At 36.1% G+C, this 19,704-nt stretch overlaps 1 protein-coding gene across 1 annotated transcript; it reads left to right on the top strand.

Annotated features, from left to right (window-relative positions):
* Positions 1 to 1,172: 1,172 nt before the first annotated feature.
* LOC126593109 (nuclear pore complex protein NUP205) lies at positions 1,173 to 16,261 on the top strand. The gene is made up of 45 exons (XM_050258997.1): positions 1,173 to 1,507; positions 1,750 to 1,845; positions 1,952 to 2,026; positions 2,136 to 2,240; positions 2,336 to 2,446; positions 2,575 to 2,734; positions 3,035 to 3,120; positions 3,340 to 3,462; positions 3,550 to 3,777; positions 3,899 to 3,988; positions 4,626 to 4,775; positions 5,267 to 5,383; positions 5,489 to 5,695; positions 6,098 to 6,199; positions 6,327 to 6,470; positions 6,801 to 6,931; positions 7,019 to 7,138; positions 7,356 to 7,479; positions 7,959 to 8,156; positions 8,320 to 8,438; positions 8,644 to 8,794; positions 8,882 to 8,994; positions 9,085 to 9,166; positions 9,291 to 9,377; positions 9,498 to 9,575; positions 10,199 to 10,396; positions 10,665 to 10,757; positions 10,884 to 10,997; positions 11,109 to 11,279; positions 11,400 to 11,455; positions 11,529 to 11,601; positions 11,696 to 11,886; positions 11,976 to 12,099; positions 12,205 to 12,282; positions 12,624 to 12,788; positions 13,377 to 13,541; positions 13,646 to 13,783; positions 14,024 to 14,167; positions 14,512 to 14,634; positions 14,754 to 14,849; positions 14,935 to 15,072; positions 15,164 to 15,264; positions 15,431 to 15,550; positions 15,717 to 15,849; positions 15,945 to 16,261. The coding sequence occupies exons 1-45, from the start codon at positions 1,367 to 1,369 to the stop codon at positions 16,026 to 16,028; spliced, it is 5,643 nt and encodes a 1,880-aa protein (XP_050114954.1). The 5' UTR covers positions 1,173 to 1,366; the 3' UTR covers positions 16,029 to 16,261.
* Positions 16,262 to 19,704: the final 3,443 nt, after the last annotated feature.

The following is a 19,704-nucleotide window of genomic DNA, read 5'->3' as shown; positions in this document are numbered from 1 at the left end:
AAAATGTATGCAGATAACACTACTCTTTGTAATAACGACCATTTAAAATATATACTTATTTTCGGGATGGTATCTATGAGATGAAAAATAGATAATGATTGAATTGTTGTTGAGAAGGGCTGCAAAGCAATAGAAATAGGTGTACCAATCTTATTTTTTAAGTGAGAGTAGGCCTGGGACTACTGTAGTCCTTAATTGCCTCCGCCACTGTACAAACTATCGTATTCATGTTTTTCAAAATATATTTGCCCATGCTAAATCTATTATAATTAATATTTAAACAATTGAAATTAACGATTTAAAACCTAAATTTAAAGATACTCTCATATTTTCAACTTTAAAAATCAATAAAAAATAGTTTTAGGACCTAATAAACGATATCACGTCCAAAGGTCTTCCAATATTTTCCTTAACTCCGACGCAAATATTTCCTAAAGCTAAAAATTTCAAAATTTCACAGAAACTGTGATTTATAACCTATAGTTCTCTAATCGATGTTGAGAACTTTTACAATATTCGTTATAAGCCAAAGTTAGAGTCATTTTACTCGCACAACATGTTTCCTAAAATTAATTTAGCACATTTCCAAGATTTTGGACACCTACAAATCTCTTTGAGAGACCCCACTATTAGTTTTCATTTTTTTTCTTTCAATTTTTCAACTTAAAAAAATTAACAAGAAATAGTTTTGAGGCTTAATAAAGGATAAAATCACTTCAAATGAACATTTTCGTTAATTCCCGCATAAAATATTTTATAAAGCTAAAAGTTATGGTTTAGCAATTAGTAATTATGATTTACTAATTAATTTTATGTAGTTAACGAGTGTTAGGTTTAGTAGTTTTTCAATATTTATCGAAATCTATATATTTTTAGATTAAAACGTTTATAAAATTAAGTTTGGATAGTGTACATAATTTTTTATTTTCAAAAAAGTTACTTTAAAAAAATTAGTCTAAATCAAAATTTTAATAATTCTGAACTAAAATTTTAACCTATTTGAAGAAAGAAAATTATTTCTGAATTAAAACTTAAATTAAAGTTTTAATCCAAGAATTAGAATAGCGTGGATAAATGAGCAAAAATGGAACAAAAAATATTTAAGAAAAAAATGCACAAATTAATGAAAATACTCACGGTGTCAGTCACGCACTGTCACCTCCGCTAGGGCTTATACAAGGTTTACAAAAAAAATACCCAAACCTTCGTTTTCCCTCTCTCTCCCTCTCTCCCTCTCTTCCCCCCTCCATTGCCAAACTGCAAAACCTCGCAGGCCCATGTCCCGCCTTTTGAACATTCTCTCCTAGGGTTTCGACATTCTGCACCAGTCGCTCGGAGTACCAAATTACCAATCGACAAACCAACCATGGTGCTACCGAAGCAGCTGCTCGCCACCATCGAATCAGCCCTGCTGGGCCCGTCGCCGCCGAGCCCGTCTCAGAGAGTGGAGCTCATGCACGCCATTCGCAGCTCTCTATCCTCCTTCCAGTCCCTCCTCTCCTATCCGGTACGCTTCCGCCATCTCTGTTCCATTTGATTTCTCTTAGCACAACGTAGGAAAAGAAAAGTTAACTGAACTAGAGAGCTTTTTGAAATTCTGTAATGGGAGATTTTTGAATTGAAGTTGTGCGTAGAGAGTTTCGAATTTGGAATTGTTGCTTAGGGTTTATTTCGTTTTCAAGTACTGTTGTCTTAATGGTTTCCTGGATTTTACTGTATTTGCTGAATTGTATTGACTACATTTTGTAGCCTCCGAAACCCTCGGACCGGGCACAAGTTCAGTCAAAAGAAGTTAGGCTTCCTGATGGACCGCCAATTTCGCTTGATGACCAAGATGTTCAGATTGTATGTATACTGCTTCTTCCTTATTGAATGGATGGAGTTTGAGCTACATTTTGCATTTTATCTCAATTTGATATGAGTTTTGATGTTATGTTGGAATTGGATGTAGGCTTTGAAGTTGAGTGACGACCTTCATCTCAATGAGATAGACTGCGTCCGTTTGCTTATATCTGCGAATCAAGAGGTAGATTTATGCTGTCTTTTGTTCATAATGATAGTCCATTGTCCTACAGTTTACATGTTGGAAGTATTACGTGATTTTCTGGTTGTTTAATTGTATTTTTTATTGCTAGTGGGGCATAATGGAAAGAGAACCACTGGAAATTTTGCGCCTTGCAGCGGGGCTCTGGTACACTGAAAGAAGAGATCTATTAACTGCCCTCTATACGCTATTTAGGGTATTCACTCTTCTATCCCTACTTATCATCCTAACACCTTTTATTTATTGTTTGGGTCATTACTTAAATGTGATTTCATACTACTGCTTTTGCAGGCTGTTGTGCTTGATCAGGGGCTTGAAGCTGATCTCGTGTCTGACATTCAGGAATACTTGGAAAATCTTATCAATAATGGGCTAAGACAAAGATTGATATCTCTTATAAAGGTTTGGAAGCATCTCTCAACTTTTTTCTTACGTGTCACAGTGGTTGTGTGTTCTTTTGGTATAAATTTCACAATGATTGGCATTGTTCGATATAGTTTTGAGCATAGTTTTTGTGGGTTTGATTATAGGAACTTAATCGAGAAGAACCAGCTGGCCTGGGTGGGCCTCACTCTGAGCACTATGTTCTAGATTCTAGAGGTGCTCTTGTGGGACGGCATGCTGTGGTATCTAGGGAGAGGCTCATACTTGGACATTGCCTTGTCCTTTCTGTTATGGTTGTGCGGATGAGTAAGCAACACATCTTATGGTTTTTTTTTTTACCACAGTGCTGTTTTTGCGCATACTGAATACTTACAGTGTACTGTTGGATGCATGCAAAGCACTTACTGTTGTTTCTTGTGAGTTTGACCTTATTTTGGTCTGAGTCTTACCTTATTTTGAAACTGTAGTCATTTTTTATTAGTGTTGCCTCCGTAATTAAACACTTACTGAGGAAATGGTCAATCTGGATCTTTTTGGTGAATTAAAAGTGCTGGAATCTCTTAACATGATTCATAGTAACATGTTTATTGGATATGTTGATTGCAGGTTCAAAGGATATAAAGGATATGCTTTTTGTTTTAAAAGACAGTGCTGCTGAACTTAGTGACACTAACAACACCATGAAACGTCAGGCATGTCCTTCTCTTCATGCTGAGTGATTTAGTTTTAGTTCTTGTCTGTTTGTAAGGTTGGGCTTGAAATTTACTGGACAGTTGATGCTAGTTGTCTTTATCACAAGCACAAATTTTATGCATGTATCTACTTATTATTTTATACTTCCTCTTGTACATTTGTGTCTACATATGATGTTGCTGCCTCATCACACTATTTATACATTTATGTTTTTGCAGATTACATTTAGTCTTCTTTTTTCTTTGGTGATCGCTTTTGTATCAGATGCTCTGAATGCAGTACCTGATAAAGCATCTGTTCTGTCCAGTGATGCCTCTTTTCGACATGAATTTCATGAAATAGTAAGACACAAAGCTTGGTTGGTTTTTCTTCGCAGTGTTTATGACTTTCCGAGTAGGATTTGGAAATTGATGGTCCTTCTGTTTCAGGTAACCGCTGCTGGAAATGATCCAAACGTTCAGGGTTTTGTTAATAGCACAAGGCTTGCTTGGGCTGTACACTTGATGTTAATACAAGATGCTATTACTGCAAGAGATACTATTTCAAGTGCTTCATCGAGTGATATGGGTTACCTGCAGTCTTGCTTAGAAGCCATTTTTTCAAACAATGTTTTCCAGTTTATGATAGATCAAGTTCTACGAACTGCAGCATATCAGGTTGGTTTGTGATTTCTTCCATTGGTCGCTGTCAAAAGTGTTTGATCTTAAATATCCAATTGTCTTGGTCACTAAACTTTCCTAAATTTTCTGTTATTGGAATGCTTTGTAATTTGTGCAGAATGATGATGAGGATATGATTTATATGTACAATGCTTATCTTCACAAACTGATCACTTGTTTCTTATCTCACCCACTCGCCAGAGACAAGGTCAGTTGAAATTTTTTGGTATATAGCTTGGAAATTCAATTTTGATGTATAAAATATTAACATGTGATAAACATATCAAATAATGCAGTTGAGAGACTAACTTGGCCTATATGTCTCTCATTTATTCTTAAAAGTGAATTAGTTTGCAACTTCAGTGCTATCCAATTTCTTATAACTGACCAAGCTTGTGGATGAGAGGTGGATTATTAAAATCTGTATATGCATTGGGCATTGGAGGATATATGAGAATGAGCTAGTCTGATTTGCTAGTTGCTACTACCTTAGAAAATATGGATTCATGATTCTTGATGGCATGAGTGAGATGTGTATTTCTGCACGGGAGGTGAATAATGAACACTTTGTTCGTGCACTTGGTGCAGCAAAGATTTGATTACAAAATATGAACTCCAGTTCACTACTTATGTAGCACACTGCTAGTGGGTAATGCTGATCAGAACATTCTGCACTTAGGCAGTTTGAATTTATTCCCTCCTTCTCTTTCTCGTCATAATATATTCCAAGTCTCTCTCTCTCTCTCTCTCTCTCCCCCCACCCCCATGTATGTTTGTAATGTGGTTCACCCCTTCGTTTGTAAGTTTGTAAGTTTTTTCTTACAACTTGGTAAGTATCCTTACAGGTAAAAGAATCAAAGGAGAGGGCTATGAGCATGCTTAGTCCATACCGCATGGCTGGATCACATGATAGTAACTTAACTTCTCAACAAGTCTCTGAAACTGGCCCATTATCCTTCGTCTCTCTTTTGGAGTTTGTGAGCGAAATTTATCAGGTTAATTTGAACCAGAACACTTTTCAAAGTCATGTCAGTTTGATAGAGATTTCATTCGTCCTTGGATGAATCTGTGTTTCAATTTTTTTTCTTCTTAATAAGAAAGAGCAATTTTATTGTTGAAGGAAGAATTACTATTACTCAGCTTAAGCCATTAAATTACTTGTTAGTTAAGCATGTTAACCCCATCTTGATATGTGACATTCTTTTTCCATTTTGAGGACCTTATCAATTTTAAACCATTCTTTTTTTTTTTTTTACAAAAAAAAATTCAAATGACATTGACTTGATTTTCTTGTCTTATTATGTAATACAAGAAGTACAGTAGTATAATTTCCTTAAGATTCATCTGCTACAGGTTTTATTCAAATAAATTCAAGTAATGTTTCTTGCTGTCTTGTTTATCATGTATCTTTCCGTTGTATTCTGTATGCTTTTGTTTATGTGACTTGGAGCTCATATTTGCTTTCTTTGTGATTATTTTTCCCCAGAAGGAACCAGAGCTGTTGTCTGGCAATGATGTCTTGTGGACATTTGTGAATTTTGCTGGAGAGGATCATACAAATTTTCAGACGCTTGTGGCTTTCTTGAATATGCTGAGTACCTTGGTATGAAGAACACATTCCAGTTGGTAGAATTTTGATATCTGAAGCATGCGTTGCTAGTATGCAATTTCCTATGGTCTGATTCTCGTGTTCTTGTCTTCCTTTCAGGCTTCTAGTCAAGAGGGTGCCTCAAAGGTTTTTGAGTTACTGCAGGGTAAAGTGTTCCGCTCCGTTGGGTGGAGCACTTTGTTTGACTGCTTATCAATTTATGATGAGAAATTTAAACAATCTCTTCAAACTGCGGGTGCCTTGCTACCGGAATTCCCAGAGGGGGATGCAAAAGCACTTGTTGCTTATTTGAATGTCCTTCAAAAGGTTTTTATCCGCTATATTCACCCAATTGATTTCGTTTGTTCTTATTTACCAGTGGTGTAGCATAGTCATCTCTTTGTGTCATTGGCGCTACCATTTGACATTCATAATACCATTTGATGTTCATAATATAATCATCTCTTTGCTGATGAGCAACTTTACGTCCCTCCTTCTCTTTGGTCTACTTAAAGTATTTTTTTTATTTGATATTATCTTTCCTTTCCCTATGCCTATTTAAATTAGTCTTTCAACAGTTTACAAATTATTAAACTAGAGTGCTTATTAGAACAAAAAAGAAGTGAAGTTGATGATTCATTATATAATCCATTGTGCAGATGCTAAAAGACAGTCTCATTATGGTGTGTTGGTAGGAATAACCTTGTGTTTCTTTGGATTGTGCTGCAGGTTGTGGAAAACGGAAATCCCCTTGAAAGAAACAATTGGTTTCCTGATATTGAGCCTTTATTCAAGCTACTTGGTTATGAAAATGTGCCTCCTTATGTGAAGGTTGATCACTATATTTAATGCTGCTTCATTGAACAATCCTAGTATAACTTTTGTGGTTTCTTTAGTGATGGTTGGAAGCTTCAAGTGAATTTCTTGTTGTTGATAAAGCATGCTGCTAACTTTGCAGGGTGCTTTACGTAATGCAATCACAACTTTTGTTCATGTCTCCCCGAGCCTAAAAGATACAGTTTGGAGTTATCTTGAGCAGTATGATCTACCTGTGGTTGTTGGGTCTCATGTTGGGAAGAGTGCACAGCCCATGGCAGCACAGGTTGGTTTAGGGTGGTATCTGTATTTTATTCTAGTAGGGAATAATTAGGTGTTGAATAAGTAATACACACCACTCTTTATAATTATTTTCTTAACCCTGTATGGTCAATCTATGATATATTTTCTTCTCATTATAGACAAGTTATGGGTCTTAAGATGGTCTGAGGCAAAATAGGATTGTTTTATTTTAGGGACATTAAAGGGTTACTTTCTTATGGTTTGGCAACCATGGGATACATCCTTTTAGTAGTTGTTTGGGTATAGTGGTTAGTATGGGGAAAATTGGGTCCAATATATATTTTATATGTTAAAACTATCATGTCTTTTACAGGTATATGATATGCAATTTGAGTTGAATGAAGTAGAAGCAAGGAGAGAACAATATCCTTCAACAATATCTTTCCTTAAGCTGCTAAATGCTCTTATTTCTGAAGAAAGAGATCTAAGCGATAGAGGGCGTAGGTTGGTTTGTGATTTATCTGACATTTAATTTTGACACTTTCTCTGGAATGCTCACACTAGTGACGAGAGGTTTTTCTTGTTTGGTAGATTCATTGGCATTTTTAGGTTCATCTACGATCATGTTTTTAGGCCGTTCCCTCAAAGAGCCTATGCAGATCCTTGTGAGAAATGGCAGTTGGTTGTTGCTTGTCTTCAGCATTTTCATATGTGAGTTAATCCTACCTTCCATGTTAGAAGCATTTCAGGGTTTTATTTCATCTTATCTGCATGATTACTTGCCACCACCTCCACTGTTTCCTGTATTTTCTCGATTTTTTTTGCCTGAACCTGATCTATCTGATTGGTATAATTGTTAACTTCGTGTGGTTTAGTCTTAGATTTTGAATATTGAGAATTTTGGATCTTCATGTGATTTACCATGCAGGATATTGAGTCTGTATGACATCAATGAGGAGGACATTGATGGTGTCACTGATCATTCTCAGCTTTCAACAGTAACACAACCATCTCCACTCCAGATGCAGCTACCCATATTAGAGTTGCTAAAAGTTGGTTCTTCTCCATTCTGTTTATTCATGTAATTTCAAATCCAGCCTGTGGACATTAAATGCTAATAATTGTGTTGCGTTTATCACTTTATCTAGAACCTCAAAGGTGTTTAGTGCTTCTGCCTACACCTTTCTGGAGTTGTGATTGTGTCTACTTAGTTTGCCTGAGTCAGCGTGAAATATCTTAGTTGTATCTTTATGATATTAAAGCAAGCCTGTTAATAATGGTAGTGTTTCATTCTTCATAATTAATTCCTTTTTTTATTTTTACTTGGTGTGGTATTCAATCAGTCATATGTACATACATCTGTTCCTTCTATTAGTGTGATTGAAATTGTCACTTTAATTAGTATGATTTTGGATATTTCTTGTATATGACTTTGCCATCTGGGTTGCATAAGGATTTGCTCTTGATGTTGATCTAATGTACAAAGATGCTATCAGGTTCATTCTTACTCTAACGACAATCTTTTTTACAGGACTTCATGAGTGGCAAAACTGTCTTCCGGAACATTATGGGCATTCTTTTGCCTGGTGTCAATGCCATCATAACTGAACGGACAAATGAAGTGTATGGGCAACTTTTAGAGAAAGCTGTGCAACTCTCTTTGGAAATTATAATCCTCGTCTTGGAGAAGGATTTGCTTCTTTCTGATTTTTGGCGTCCTCTTTACCAGGTTTATTTTTGGTACCCGTTGTATTGGCTTATTTTTAAATAGACTTTGGCAGACATTGTCTTCCTTTGGTTTTTGTTAATTTTCTTGGTTGTGTGCAATACATGCATAATTCTTTCAAGGATTTCATTCTCATTATTATTATTGTCTTTTTTTTTTCCTGCAGCCTCTGGATGTTATACTCTCTCAAGATCATAATCAAATTTTAGCCTTATTGGAATATGTCAGATACGATTTTCAACCTCAAATTCAGCAGTGCTCTATCAAAATCATGAGTATATTAAGGTAACTCCTCTCTTTCATTCTGTGTTTTGGTTCATCATCTTTGATCTGATCTGATGGGGTCTGATATGGCTCAGAGCTTTAAGCTTCGAACCTTTTTCGAACTTTGCACACACATGCACGTATATCATATTTTTGTGACAAAATATCTAATAAGCATCTGATGGAAGCACAAATGACATCTTTGTATCAATATTTTGGGACACAGTTCTCGCATGGTTGGGCTAGTACAGTTACTGCTAAAATCCAATGCTGCAAGCAGTTTGATTGAGGATTATGCAGCTTGCCTAGAATTACGGTCAGAAGCATGTCAGATCATAGAGAACACAAGTGAGGATCCGGGTGTACTGATATTGCAGGTTAGCACTGCCGTTTCCATTATTTCTTCCTGTCCATTAACTATTATTATTCTACAATGTCCATAATTATCATTTACATTTTTACAGCTTCTAGTGGACAATATCAGTAGGCCGGCTCCCAATATCACCCATTTACTACTCAAGTTTGATCTTGACAGGCCTATTGAACGGACTGTTTTACAGCCAAAATTTCATTACAGGTTTAGTTGCTTTAAAGATGCCCTAATGGTTTCATATATATGCAATCCAATTACTCTCCAGTGAATTGTGCTCTATAATGTTATTTGCAGTTGCTTGAAGGTTATTCTTGAAATCTTGGAGAAGCTTTCAAAGCCTGATGTGAATGTGTTGCTTCATGAATTCGGTTTCAAGGTTAGATCAAACAATCTCTACCTCTGCAGGGATCTCTTTCCTTCTCTCTGTTCTCTTTCGGATCCTGCATTAGTGGCTTGTTCGAATTTTTCTCATGAGAGTTTCTTGACTGTTTTCTTTGCAGCTCCTTTATGAGTTGTGCCTAGATCCTCTAACAGGTGGTCCTACTATGGATCTGTTGAGTAGTAAAAAGTATCAGTTTTTCATAAAGGTAACATTTGAAGCTCTTGAATAATACTTTAAAAAGTTGATGATAGTTGTGTCTTATTCTAATTTTCGTTCAGTCTTCTTTTTACATGCATCTAAAATTCATTTACGTTTAACACAACAGCACCTGGATACGATTGGGGTTGCTCCACTTCCTAAACGAAATAACAACCAGGCGCTTCGCATCAGTTCCCTTCATCAGGTTTCTTCTGTAATTATTTGGATGTGGTGATTTGTCTATCACTTTTTTGTAGATTGCCTAATTAGTTTTTTGTGGATAAAAAAAGTATTGGTAGAAGCAAGAATGGGTATGTAAAGGATGAGGCTGTTCTACTACTTAGCATATACATATGACTATCCTAAGATGCCATAATTGCTTTGAATACTACTATTTGTTTTCCTTTCATTTGTAGAATAATGAAAAAACCGTAGTAGTTACTGAAATATTGAAATAATTTTGTACAGTACATTGCCTTTTTTTCTTTTTTTTTTAACATAGATATTTTCCTGTCATGATGGATGATACCTTAGTGAGATGTCATAATCTATCTACGTTAGTTGTCTTCCAAATTAATTTGTTCATCACATTCATTCTGCATCCTAGTGCATCAACAGCTTTGAGTCAAGGCTGCCCTTCTTGAGTCTTGAAGCTTAGTCATGACTCATACATCGTTATAAGAAAATATATTGACATCCATAGGTGGTGTATTTTTGCAGTTCATTAATATCTATATGTGATGCTTGCTTTCCATTCCCTAAATTATATATGATTCTTATTGTTTGCATATCTAATACCTACTGTCGCTTCTACCTTATTGTTCACAGAGAGCTTGGCTGTTGAGACTATTAGCCATTGAATTGCATGTTGGTGATGTCAATATCCCTACTCACCGGGAGACATGCCTTAGCATCCTTGCGCATCTTTTTGGGCAGGAAAATGTTGAAACTGGAATTGATTCTCATTCATTTTCCCTTGAAGATGGCTTGGAAAATGCTGTAGCCCTCACTGTTAGTAAGAGTAAGGTATTGATAATTGCTTAGTTGTGCATGTGTGATTTAATCTGATGCCATTATCAAAGACTTAATCTTTGAATGGTCTTCATACTTTAAACAATAAGGATTGAGGATGTTCGCGATGAGTCTTTAATACTTTATAACTGTGGTTTTTAATATTTTAATTTTTAATTTTCCTGGAATTTCTTTGTCCAATTCAATTATAGCTGTCAGATTAAACTTAGTTTCTCTTCCCTGGTTCCTCAGATAATTAATTCATTTCTGGGATCTTATTCAGGTGTTGGAGTTGCTTGAAGTAGTCCAATTTAGATCCCCAGATACCACGATGAAGCTCTCTCCGGTTGTTTCTAATACAAAATATGAACTGTTGGTAATATTCTGTTCCATAATTGATTGTATATTTGAGCATATTTATAAGTTAATTTGCTAGTGATAGTTTGATCCTTATATCTTATTTTGTTCGCTTGTGCTGCATTTGATCAAATATGTTTCTTAGGTGGATGACATACTTAGTAATCCTACAACTTCTGGGAAGGGTGGTGTCCATTATTACTCTGAGCGTGGTGATCGATTGATAGATCTTGCTTCATTCCGTGACAAACTTTGGCAGGTTGCTTAATTAAGTTCCAGAAAGTGGATTTATACAATGAGTGCAATTTTTTTGTTCCATGAATTAAAAACAGTTAACCCAGTTGCTGATTTATATTGTTCCTTTGGTCAGAAATTCAATTCTGTTTATCCTCAGTTGAGTACCATTGGCAGTGACCTAGAGCTGAACGATGTAAAAGAAACAATTCAACAGTTGTTGAGATGGGGTTGGAAGCACAATAAGAACCTTGAGGAGCAAGCAGCCCAACTTCATATGTTAACTGGCTGGTCGCATGTTGTTGAGGTCTGTTCTTTTCTTTCATAGTTCACAAAATTGAGAAGCCTTCCATTAGGTTTTAACCTTAAAGTACTAATTTTGTCATAATTACATTGACCAACATTTGTCATTTTCTTCTCTGAATAGATATCTGCATCCAGAAGAATATCATCACTTGGAAATCGCTCTGAAGTTCTATATCAGTATGTCCATTATTATAGTCTTCTATTTCATCATTTTCTACATTCTCTTTACTTATTGTCTCGTCATTGACAGGGTTCTTGATGCTGCTCTGACTGCTTCTGCTTCTCCAGACTGTTCATTGAAGATGGCATTTATGCTGTGCCAGGTATGAATGATTTATTTTTCTGGTCTTACAATTTTGCGCTGCAGTTGAAAGTTATCGGTCTTTGTCTCTGACTAAAAAATGGAAAATTCCTTAGGTTGCTCTGACATGCATGGCAAAGTTAAGAGATGAAAGATTTTTATTCCCTGGTGGTCTTAGTTCTGATAGTTTGGCATGCCTTGATATTATCATGGCAAAACAATTACCAAATGGAGCTTGTCACTCAATCCTGTTTAAGCTTATGCTGGCAATTCTAAGACAAGAATCATCAGAAGCCTTAAGGAGACGGTATGTTCTTGGTCAGGATATTGGTTTTCTGCTCCATCCTTGTAAACTCTTTCACTCAGCATCTGACCTTCATTAATCATTGTTTTCAGGCTATATGCTTTGCTTCTTAGCTATTTTCAGTATTGTCAACATATGCTTGATCCAGATGTCCCGTCAACTGTTCTCCAATTCTTGCTGCTTGAGCAAGATGGTGATGATATGGATCTCCAGAAGGTGTGTAGTTTCTATGATTGCAAGGCAAAGTCTTTGTTTTGCACTAAATTTCATGTGGAAAGGATAGCTTTAACAAAGGTGATACTACATATGTTATTTTCTCAGATCAACCGAGAACAGGCAGAACTTGCTCGTGCCAATTTCTCTATATTAAGGAAAGAAGCTCAGTCTATTTTAGATTTGGTAAGTGTTTATTCTTGGCGGATTGTTTGGTATCTAATAGAATATCTAGCCTGATAAATTTAGGATGCATGACCAAATATATAATTTAAAAATGAAGAATTCTGTAAAAGATGTCTTTGCTTGTAGAAAGGTTCTGCAGTATCTAAATGATAGGTGAAGATAGTTCATGCATATCTGCTACATCTATTTGAACAACGGATTATTTAACTGCACCATAGTTTTGAGTGCATGCGCTTCACACAGACATGCAGGCACTTTTAAATTGATGCTGATTTTGCAAAGACCATTTTTCCTGTCTTTTTATCTTTGACATATTTTTCTTTTTAACTATGAATGTTCAGGTAGTAAAGGATGCTACTCAAGGCAGTGAACTTGGAAAGCAAATGGCACTCTATGTTTTGGATGCATTGATTTGTGTAGATCATGAAAGATATTTCTTAAGCCAACTTCAAAGCAGGGGTTTCTTAAGATCTTGCTTAACGAGCATCAGCAATTTATCTCATCAGGTTGTTGTTTAGTCAATCATAAAGTTCAATATTATGGTTTTTTTTTATTGTATTTTATTTGGCAGGTTTAAATCAGCTAATTGAAAGATCTCCTGTTTTCAAATTTGTTAGAATATTTTTCCTTGTTCATAGTGTTTTTATGGGAAGAGGCTTTTCATGAACTTACTTTACCATTCTACTGATCTGACCTTATTTTTTAATTAAGCATAAATTTTTGGGCAATCCCACTTTGGAGATACTGTTACCATGAGCACCATTACGAGTCTTACCCAACACATATTGACACTTGAGAAAATAAATAAACTTAAAATGTGATAGGAAAGAAACTTTGCCAGTATGAAATCCTTTTAGGAAGTGACATATTTGCCCATCCCAATATTCTTTTACTTGCCGATCTTTATTGTATATATGAGTTTGTTTTTATTTGAATTTTGGTGTAATTATTGTTTTTTCTTCTATGATGTCAATGTTCGGGTCTTTCATAGTATCTCTTTTTAAGTATTTTTGCTGGGCACTTCCATGTTACCAGTTTTTACTTTTTAACTTTGCATATACGATCTCACATAATTTGCTAAAACTTTGCACTAGGATGGTGGACGTTCTCTAGAACCATTGCAGCGAGCATACACTCTTGAGGCTGAACTTGCTTTACTACTGAGAATAAGTCACAAGTACGGGAAATCTGGAGCTCAGGTTCTCTTTTCCATGGGTGCTTTGGAGCATATTGCTTCATGCAAGGCAGTCAACTTTCTCGTAAGTGCTGCTTATATGCTTCATTTATATAAGAAACACAAACTGCTTGTGTGCTTACACAGACAATTTCTTCCATCTCATTGCTCAATTCCATATTAATGCAGGGAAGCTTGAGATGGGTTGACACAAAACATCAAAGAGATGTTCCAGTGGATATCAAGAAGCAAAGGATGATTATAACTCCTATTCTGAGATTAGTGTTTTCTCTGTTGTCGTTGGTTGATACTTCTGAATTTTTTGAGGTTAGCCTTCCTTTCATTCATTGATTTTTCTGTTCTTAGTAAGAAGCTTTTGAAAATTTCTGGTTCTGTTGTCCAAAAAGCGTGGTTTTATCATGGTAGGCTTCATCTACTAGAGATAATTTTACCTGCTAAACTACCTTGTAATTGTGATGGAAATTGTCACTATTAGGTTGTTATTTCTTCAGTGTCCTTTTTAATGCATTTCAGAAAATGTCGTTTATGTTTGGATTTATATAACAGGTGAAGAATAAAATTGTTCGTGAAGTACTAGATTTTGTCAAAGGGCATAGATCACTTTTTGATCATGTTCTTCGGGAAGACATTTCTGAAGCTGATGAACTGGTGATGGAGCAGATAAATCTGGTTGTTGGTATCCTTAGCAAGGTAAGAATTCTTCTATAGTCTATTTTCGATTGCATGAAATACATTCAACAATCTGGGTCAACTTTAAGCATGCTTTGAGCCTCCGATAATATGCCTCAATAAATGGTCTTTGAACAGTTGAGTCTTGCAACATGACTGAGAAGGATTGGATCATCCATTTTTTTGGGGTATCCAACTGGATCCCTAAAATTCATTTTGCCATTTTCGACATATATCGTAGTATAAGCTGCAATGCTGTTTTTTAATTTCCTGTCTACTTTTTCGTTAATATTGTTCTACAAGCTGTCATTTTCTACATGTATATTTAATAGATGCAATGCACTTCAACTTTTCCCCCTTTGTAGGTTTGGCCATACGAAGAGCGTGATGAATGTGGCTTTGTTCAAGGGCTTTTTGGTTTGATGCATGCTCTTTTCTCTCGTGACTGGGAGTCTCTCAGTACTACTCGATCAATTCAACGTGTTGAGGTTTGGACAGTTTCTTTTTATGCCTAGCCTAAAATTGACATATCGACTGTTACAATCTTGTAACTTAGTTTTTGATATTTCTGTTTTCTTTTCCCCCTTGTTTGATGGCGAATGAGCAGAATCAGAGGAAGACAGAGCTTAACTCGTTTCAATTATGCTTCAGCCTAAGCTCTTATCTATATTTTCTGGTCACAAAGAAATCCCTTAGACTGCAGGTACATTTTTTATTTTTGACCTGCTCAAGTTATGTTTGGTTGATATATCTGCTGATTCTTCCACTAACGAACTACTTTACTACAGATCTCAGACGTTCCCCTAGATTACAATGCTGCTGTGGGACTTCAACTTCCCACATTGAGTTTGCTGGGTTCTTTTCTCACTTCTGTCACAACTGCTCTTGAAAGAGCCGCTGAGGAAAAGTCCTTACTACTCAATAAGGTAAAATTGGATTGAAACAACATTTTCCCTTGCGTTGCTTCATAAATTTTTTAATACCGATTTGATATTTCCTATTGTATATAATATGCAGATTCGAGACATAAATGAATTATCGAGACAGGAGGTGGATGAAGTTATTAATATATTTGCCCGGCAAGTTTTTGTTTCACCATCAGACAATATCCAGAAAAGGTAATTGAGTTTCACCATTATGCTCAACTAAGAAGTGAAGTGGTCTTTGTTCAATTGACTTGCTCAAGACTGCATTTCCATGATTCCATCGGCATCAGTTCGTTGACACGTATTATTCCCGGTTCATGGAGCATATAATTGTCTTCTGGATTCTCTTGTTTTATAGGAGGTATATTGCGATGGTGGAAATGTGCCAGGTTGTTGGTATAAGGGATCAGTTAATAACTATTGTACTTCCGCTCGTGGAACATGTGCTGAACGTTTTCCTTATCCATTTCCAGGATAGGTATGGACCTTATTGTTCGTTTCTTTCTTTTGAAGGGTTGGTTGTCTTTGTTTGTTGAGGCTCATAAGAGATCGTATCAGTTACATAACCCTGTATGTTACCAGTGGATCGTGGCTATTTGGTTTGTTTATCCAAGATGTTGGTATTGACCTTCTTTTCTTAACAGCTCATTGTTATCCGATGCCAAGGGATCATTGAAGACAATCACGTACGGTGCCAAGTCTGAACAGGCACAAGACATGGCTTCCGTGTGTGGAAATCTAATTCGCACTTTAGAACGACTTGAGTTACTAAGCGAGGTACGCCTTAGTTTTATACTGCAGTTGCTAGCCTGATCATTCTCAGTTGCTAAATGTAAGATTTTTCATTTTTTGCCCCTTTCTTCTCTTCTCAGGATAAAGTAGGCCACAATCTGAAGGTGTTTCGGAGATTAGCGACTTCACTCAAGGAAATGGCGATTCAGCGGTTAGGCTCTTGAGAATGTTCGAACCAGCTACTGGTCCGACTCGATGAATCTCACATTAATGTATCCGGTCTTGTATTCTAATGGCATAGTGTTGTTGTACATTAGGTTGTGTGATATCAGAGACTCTGTAAAATGCTAAGTTATACAACTTTTTGTCCATCGAAATCTCCGATTCTGTATAATGCTGGAGTTCTGAAAAAATGAACTGTTGATGAAGTTGCAATGAGATTATCGGTTAGATTAAAGTGATTGAATTCTGATACGAGCTGTATCAGGTAAACAATGAGATCGAATTTGGAGACATGGTTCTGGTTGAACTACTCCGAAGGCAATGCCGTGGGCATTGGTGCAGTTCGAAGTCAAGTTCTGTCCTTGTAAGCCGGTCTAAGGTACATCGATTTCAAAAATATTCCGGTGCAAGCGGCCGGGAGTGTGATTGGTTTTACCAGTTCCTTGCAGGCACCTCTGTTGCAGCAGCAGTTTTGATCGATAATTATGGGGTTCTTAACAGAGAGGAAAATATGTGCTCCAACCTGACCCGTCGGACGTAGCCTTAGCCAACCTTGGTAGGAGAAATGTCGGAACAAAATGTTACTCAAAACAGTGAAAAATTGAATTAGAATATCGCTCCAACTTGTATCCGAAATTTCGGGTTTTGTTCGGTACCTGTTATGTCTTGATCCGAGCTCCGTTGGTGGTTCCTTGGAGGTAGACCTGAACAAAGTTCCCACTCCGCCCTAATCTTCTAATGCTGCTTTCAAACACAATAAATGGATAAACACATAATTTTGTACTATGATCCGGTGATGCTCTTTTTAACTTGGAAGTGAGAGGTTTTAGGTTCGAATCTCGTGAATAGTGAATTCGATATCAAATTAGATCGCCCATTGTGTGACTTACCCGAACTCCTCCTCTTCCTAGTGTAAAAATATCGATGTACTTAAAAAAAGTGGATAGACACTGAGCTTTCCATGTAAGTAATCGACGGATAGCGATTTTCACACAACCATTTTCTCATGCACTCCTCTTTTTCGGTCCCTTGATTCTCTGATTCAATCCAAAGGACGGAAAAATAGGGAGGAGCGCAAAAGGAGGAGTCCGAAAGTCAATACTCTCGAGAAAACATGATTAGAGAAATTCTTACCTGATTCTGTGACCGGACCCAACCCACATTTAACATCGGAGATGATTATTGGATATGTGGTCTCCAATAAAAACACAATCATCACCTGGTAACATCACTAATTTCGTGTCAATGTCGATTAACAAGTAATTTTTTTCGCCGAGAAAGTAAAAAAAAAAAGGAAAAATTGAGACCATGACTGCACAGTTGTGAGAGGCAGAAATGTGAATTCCATCAGTGTTCGGGCCTCTCTCCGGAGCTTAATTCAGCACGTTGTCCATGTGAATCCCTTCTCACCCTTCTATTAAGACATGGATTTGGGAGCTATTTACGAAATGAACCTCGCTAGTGCTGCTGTTATTACACGACAGAAACTTCACCGTCTGCATTTAACACGGACTGTGATTCTCTCCGGGGCTCAGATGAATTAGCAAAAGTTAGCTTATAATTTTCAGCTTTTGAAGATGTTTAATGATGTATAAGTTATTAAACATGCATTTATGTTACGATTGTGAAAGATGTCTATGCGAACCAAATTACACATTTTTCATGCACAACATGTGATTTAACTGCTACCTTACGTATTTTTCTTTTCATTTCGTGTTTTGTTTTGTTTTTTTTTTACATATCCGCTTAACCATTTAACTGTAGTTCTGATTAAATGGCTGTTGTCGTTCTTTTTCCTTATCCAAAACAGAAGAAGCTTCTCCACTTCTAGTTTCCATGCTTCGAATCCAACAGCAGAAAACTGCATGTTTAGATTGCATGGTTAGCTAGAAAATTTGTTAACAAATTGTTTAAAGAAAAAAAAATAGTTTTGCTAAGTTTTTTCTTTTTATAGTGGCTTCCATTCCATACCATTTCATCACAAACATCAACCAAAATAATCGATGTCTAGGGTAATAGGGTGTAATCATGAAGGGTGGCCTTTAGCCAAAGTGGAACCTCAATAAATTCCTCATGAGCATTAGAGATCTTTCATTGTGCCTGAAATACAGATGGTACAATACATATCATTATATAAATGGAGAAAAATTTTATTTTTTAAGTTGTTAATCTTTTAACATAAATATCTCATCACTTGTATAATGACACGTGGTATACCACCCTGTGTTTCGGACACATTGGAAAATCTCTCCATGAGTACGAGAGATTTTTTAGTGTGGCAAAAACATTGCTTGGTATATAAAGTGTAATAGTACAATTAGTTAGAAAATGATTTATCAACCAGTGTTTTCGACACACTGAAAGATTTTTTTTTACTTGAATGGCTACATGGAATATTAATGCTTTTCATCGATCAAGTGACGCTAGGACTACTTATTAGGTGCAAGAGAGAATCTCTACTCTTGAACTCTTAGGCCATCTCCAATCGAAGGGGTCAGAAGACCGAAAATAACCCTAAAACCGTCTCCAACTGAGGGTTAAGCCAAAGGGCTTGTGGGCCCCACTTGACAAAAAAGGGCCAAAGGACCAACCGGCTAGCCCAAATGAGCCAGCCAGCCGGCCTCGAGTCAGGCTAAAAAAATTGAATCTCAAGAGCTAACTGACATCAGCTAGCCGTTATTATTATTTTTTTTACAGTTTTTTTTTGCCAAAATTTTAAAAAGAATATTTAATTAAGACCCATAAAGGTGATTGGTTCTATGTGGAGATGTTGCTTTTATAATCATGTTTGATTGCTCAAACCTCTCCCACAACCGATATGGGACAAATGTAATGGGTGCCACACATGCAAGCTTTTGCTTGCTCAATTCTTTCCCGATGTGAGACAAATATAATGGGTGCCCCAAATATAAGCTTCCTGTAAGAGATGGTAAATGTGCATTTAATTTAAGTTGTTGTAGTTTTTAAATTTAAATAATATGTTTGGCCCTATAACTCTTTGGCTCTTGGTTGGAGATGATTTTTTGTGACAGGGCTAAAATGAGCCCTATGACCTTTTGACATTCGGTTGTAGATGATATGGCCATGCACTGTTTATTAAAATATTAATTTCTTGAATGACCAAAGAGTTAAAACGAGTTATCTGACCAACCTTCGGTTGTAGATAGTCTTATTTTCAAGGCACCTGTTTCTAGGCCTTTTCAGCGTATATGCCCTTTTGGGCTAATTTAATGCATGATGATATTCTTTTGATATAATGATATTATTTCAAGTGGTACAATTTGGATTAAACTAACTCAAATTAGCTAGTTATAATAATCAGTATTAAACTCGTTATCAATATAATTCAAAATTCAGACTTTTTACGTACAAGTAAAGTAAAATATTATTAAATCCGAATGTTTGATTTTAGTATAAAAAAATCATAACAAAAACAAAGTAAAAAATGAAATAAAAACATAACAAAAACTGTTTTCCGTCTTACAAAATTAAATTTTTGGCCAGAAAAAAAGGTTTTAGCAGGGATTCGAGTATCACACAAGCTACACATCTCTGGCTGAGTTGTCAAAAACCCTTTTTTTTTTTTGGATGCAATGTCAAAAACCATTTTCTCTACCCAAAAATAGGGTTTTTTGGAAAAACAACTTAACAGAGCAACTTAATTTCCTTACCAGTTTA

Source organism: Malus sylvestris, chromosome 2 (genome assembly GCF_916048215.2).
Source record: "Malus sylvestris chromosome 2, drMalSylv7.2, whole genome shotgun sequence".
NCBI lineage: Eukaryota > Viridiplantae > Streptophyta > Magnoliopsida > Rosales > Rosaceae > Malus > Malus sylvestris.
This window is presented reverse-complemented; position numbering and strand designations above follow the sequence as displayed.

What these genes read in the sequence shown, in the direction of transcription:
- LOC126593109 (XM_050258997.1), top strand. Translation starts at nt 1,367, where the DNA reads ATGGTGCTACCGAAGCAGCTGCTCGCCACCATCGAATCAGCCCTGCTG. An exon ending in TCACTGTTAGTAAGAGTAAG is followed by an intron (nt 10,397 to 10,664) that starts GTATTGATAATT and finishes GATCTTATTCAG; the next exon opens with GTGTTGGAGTTGCTTGAAGT. An exon ending in GATCAATTCAACGTGTTGAG is followed by an intron (nt 14,635 to 14,753) that starts GTTTGGACAGTT and finishes GCGAATGAGCAG; the next exon opens with AATCAGAGGAAGACAGAGCT.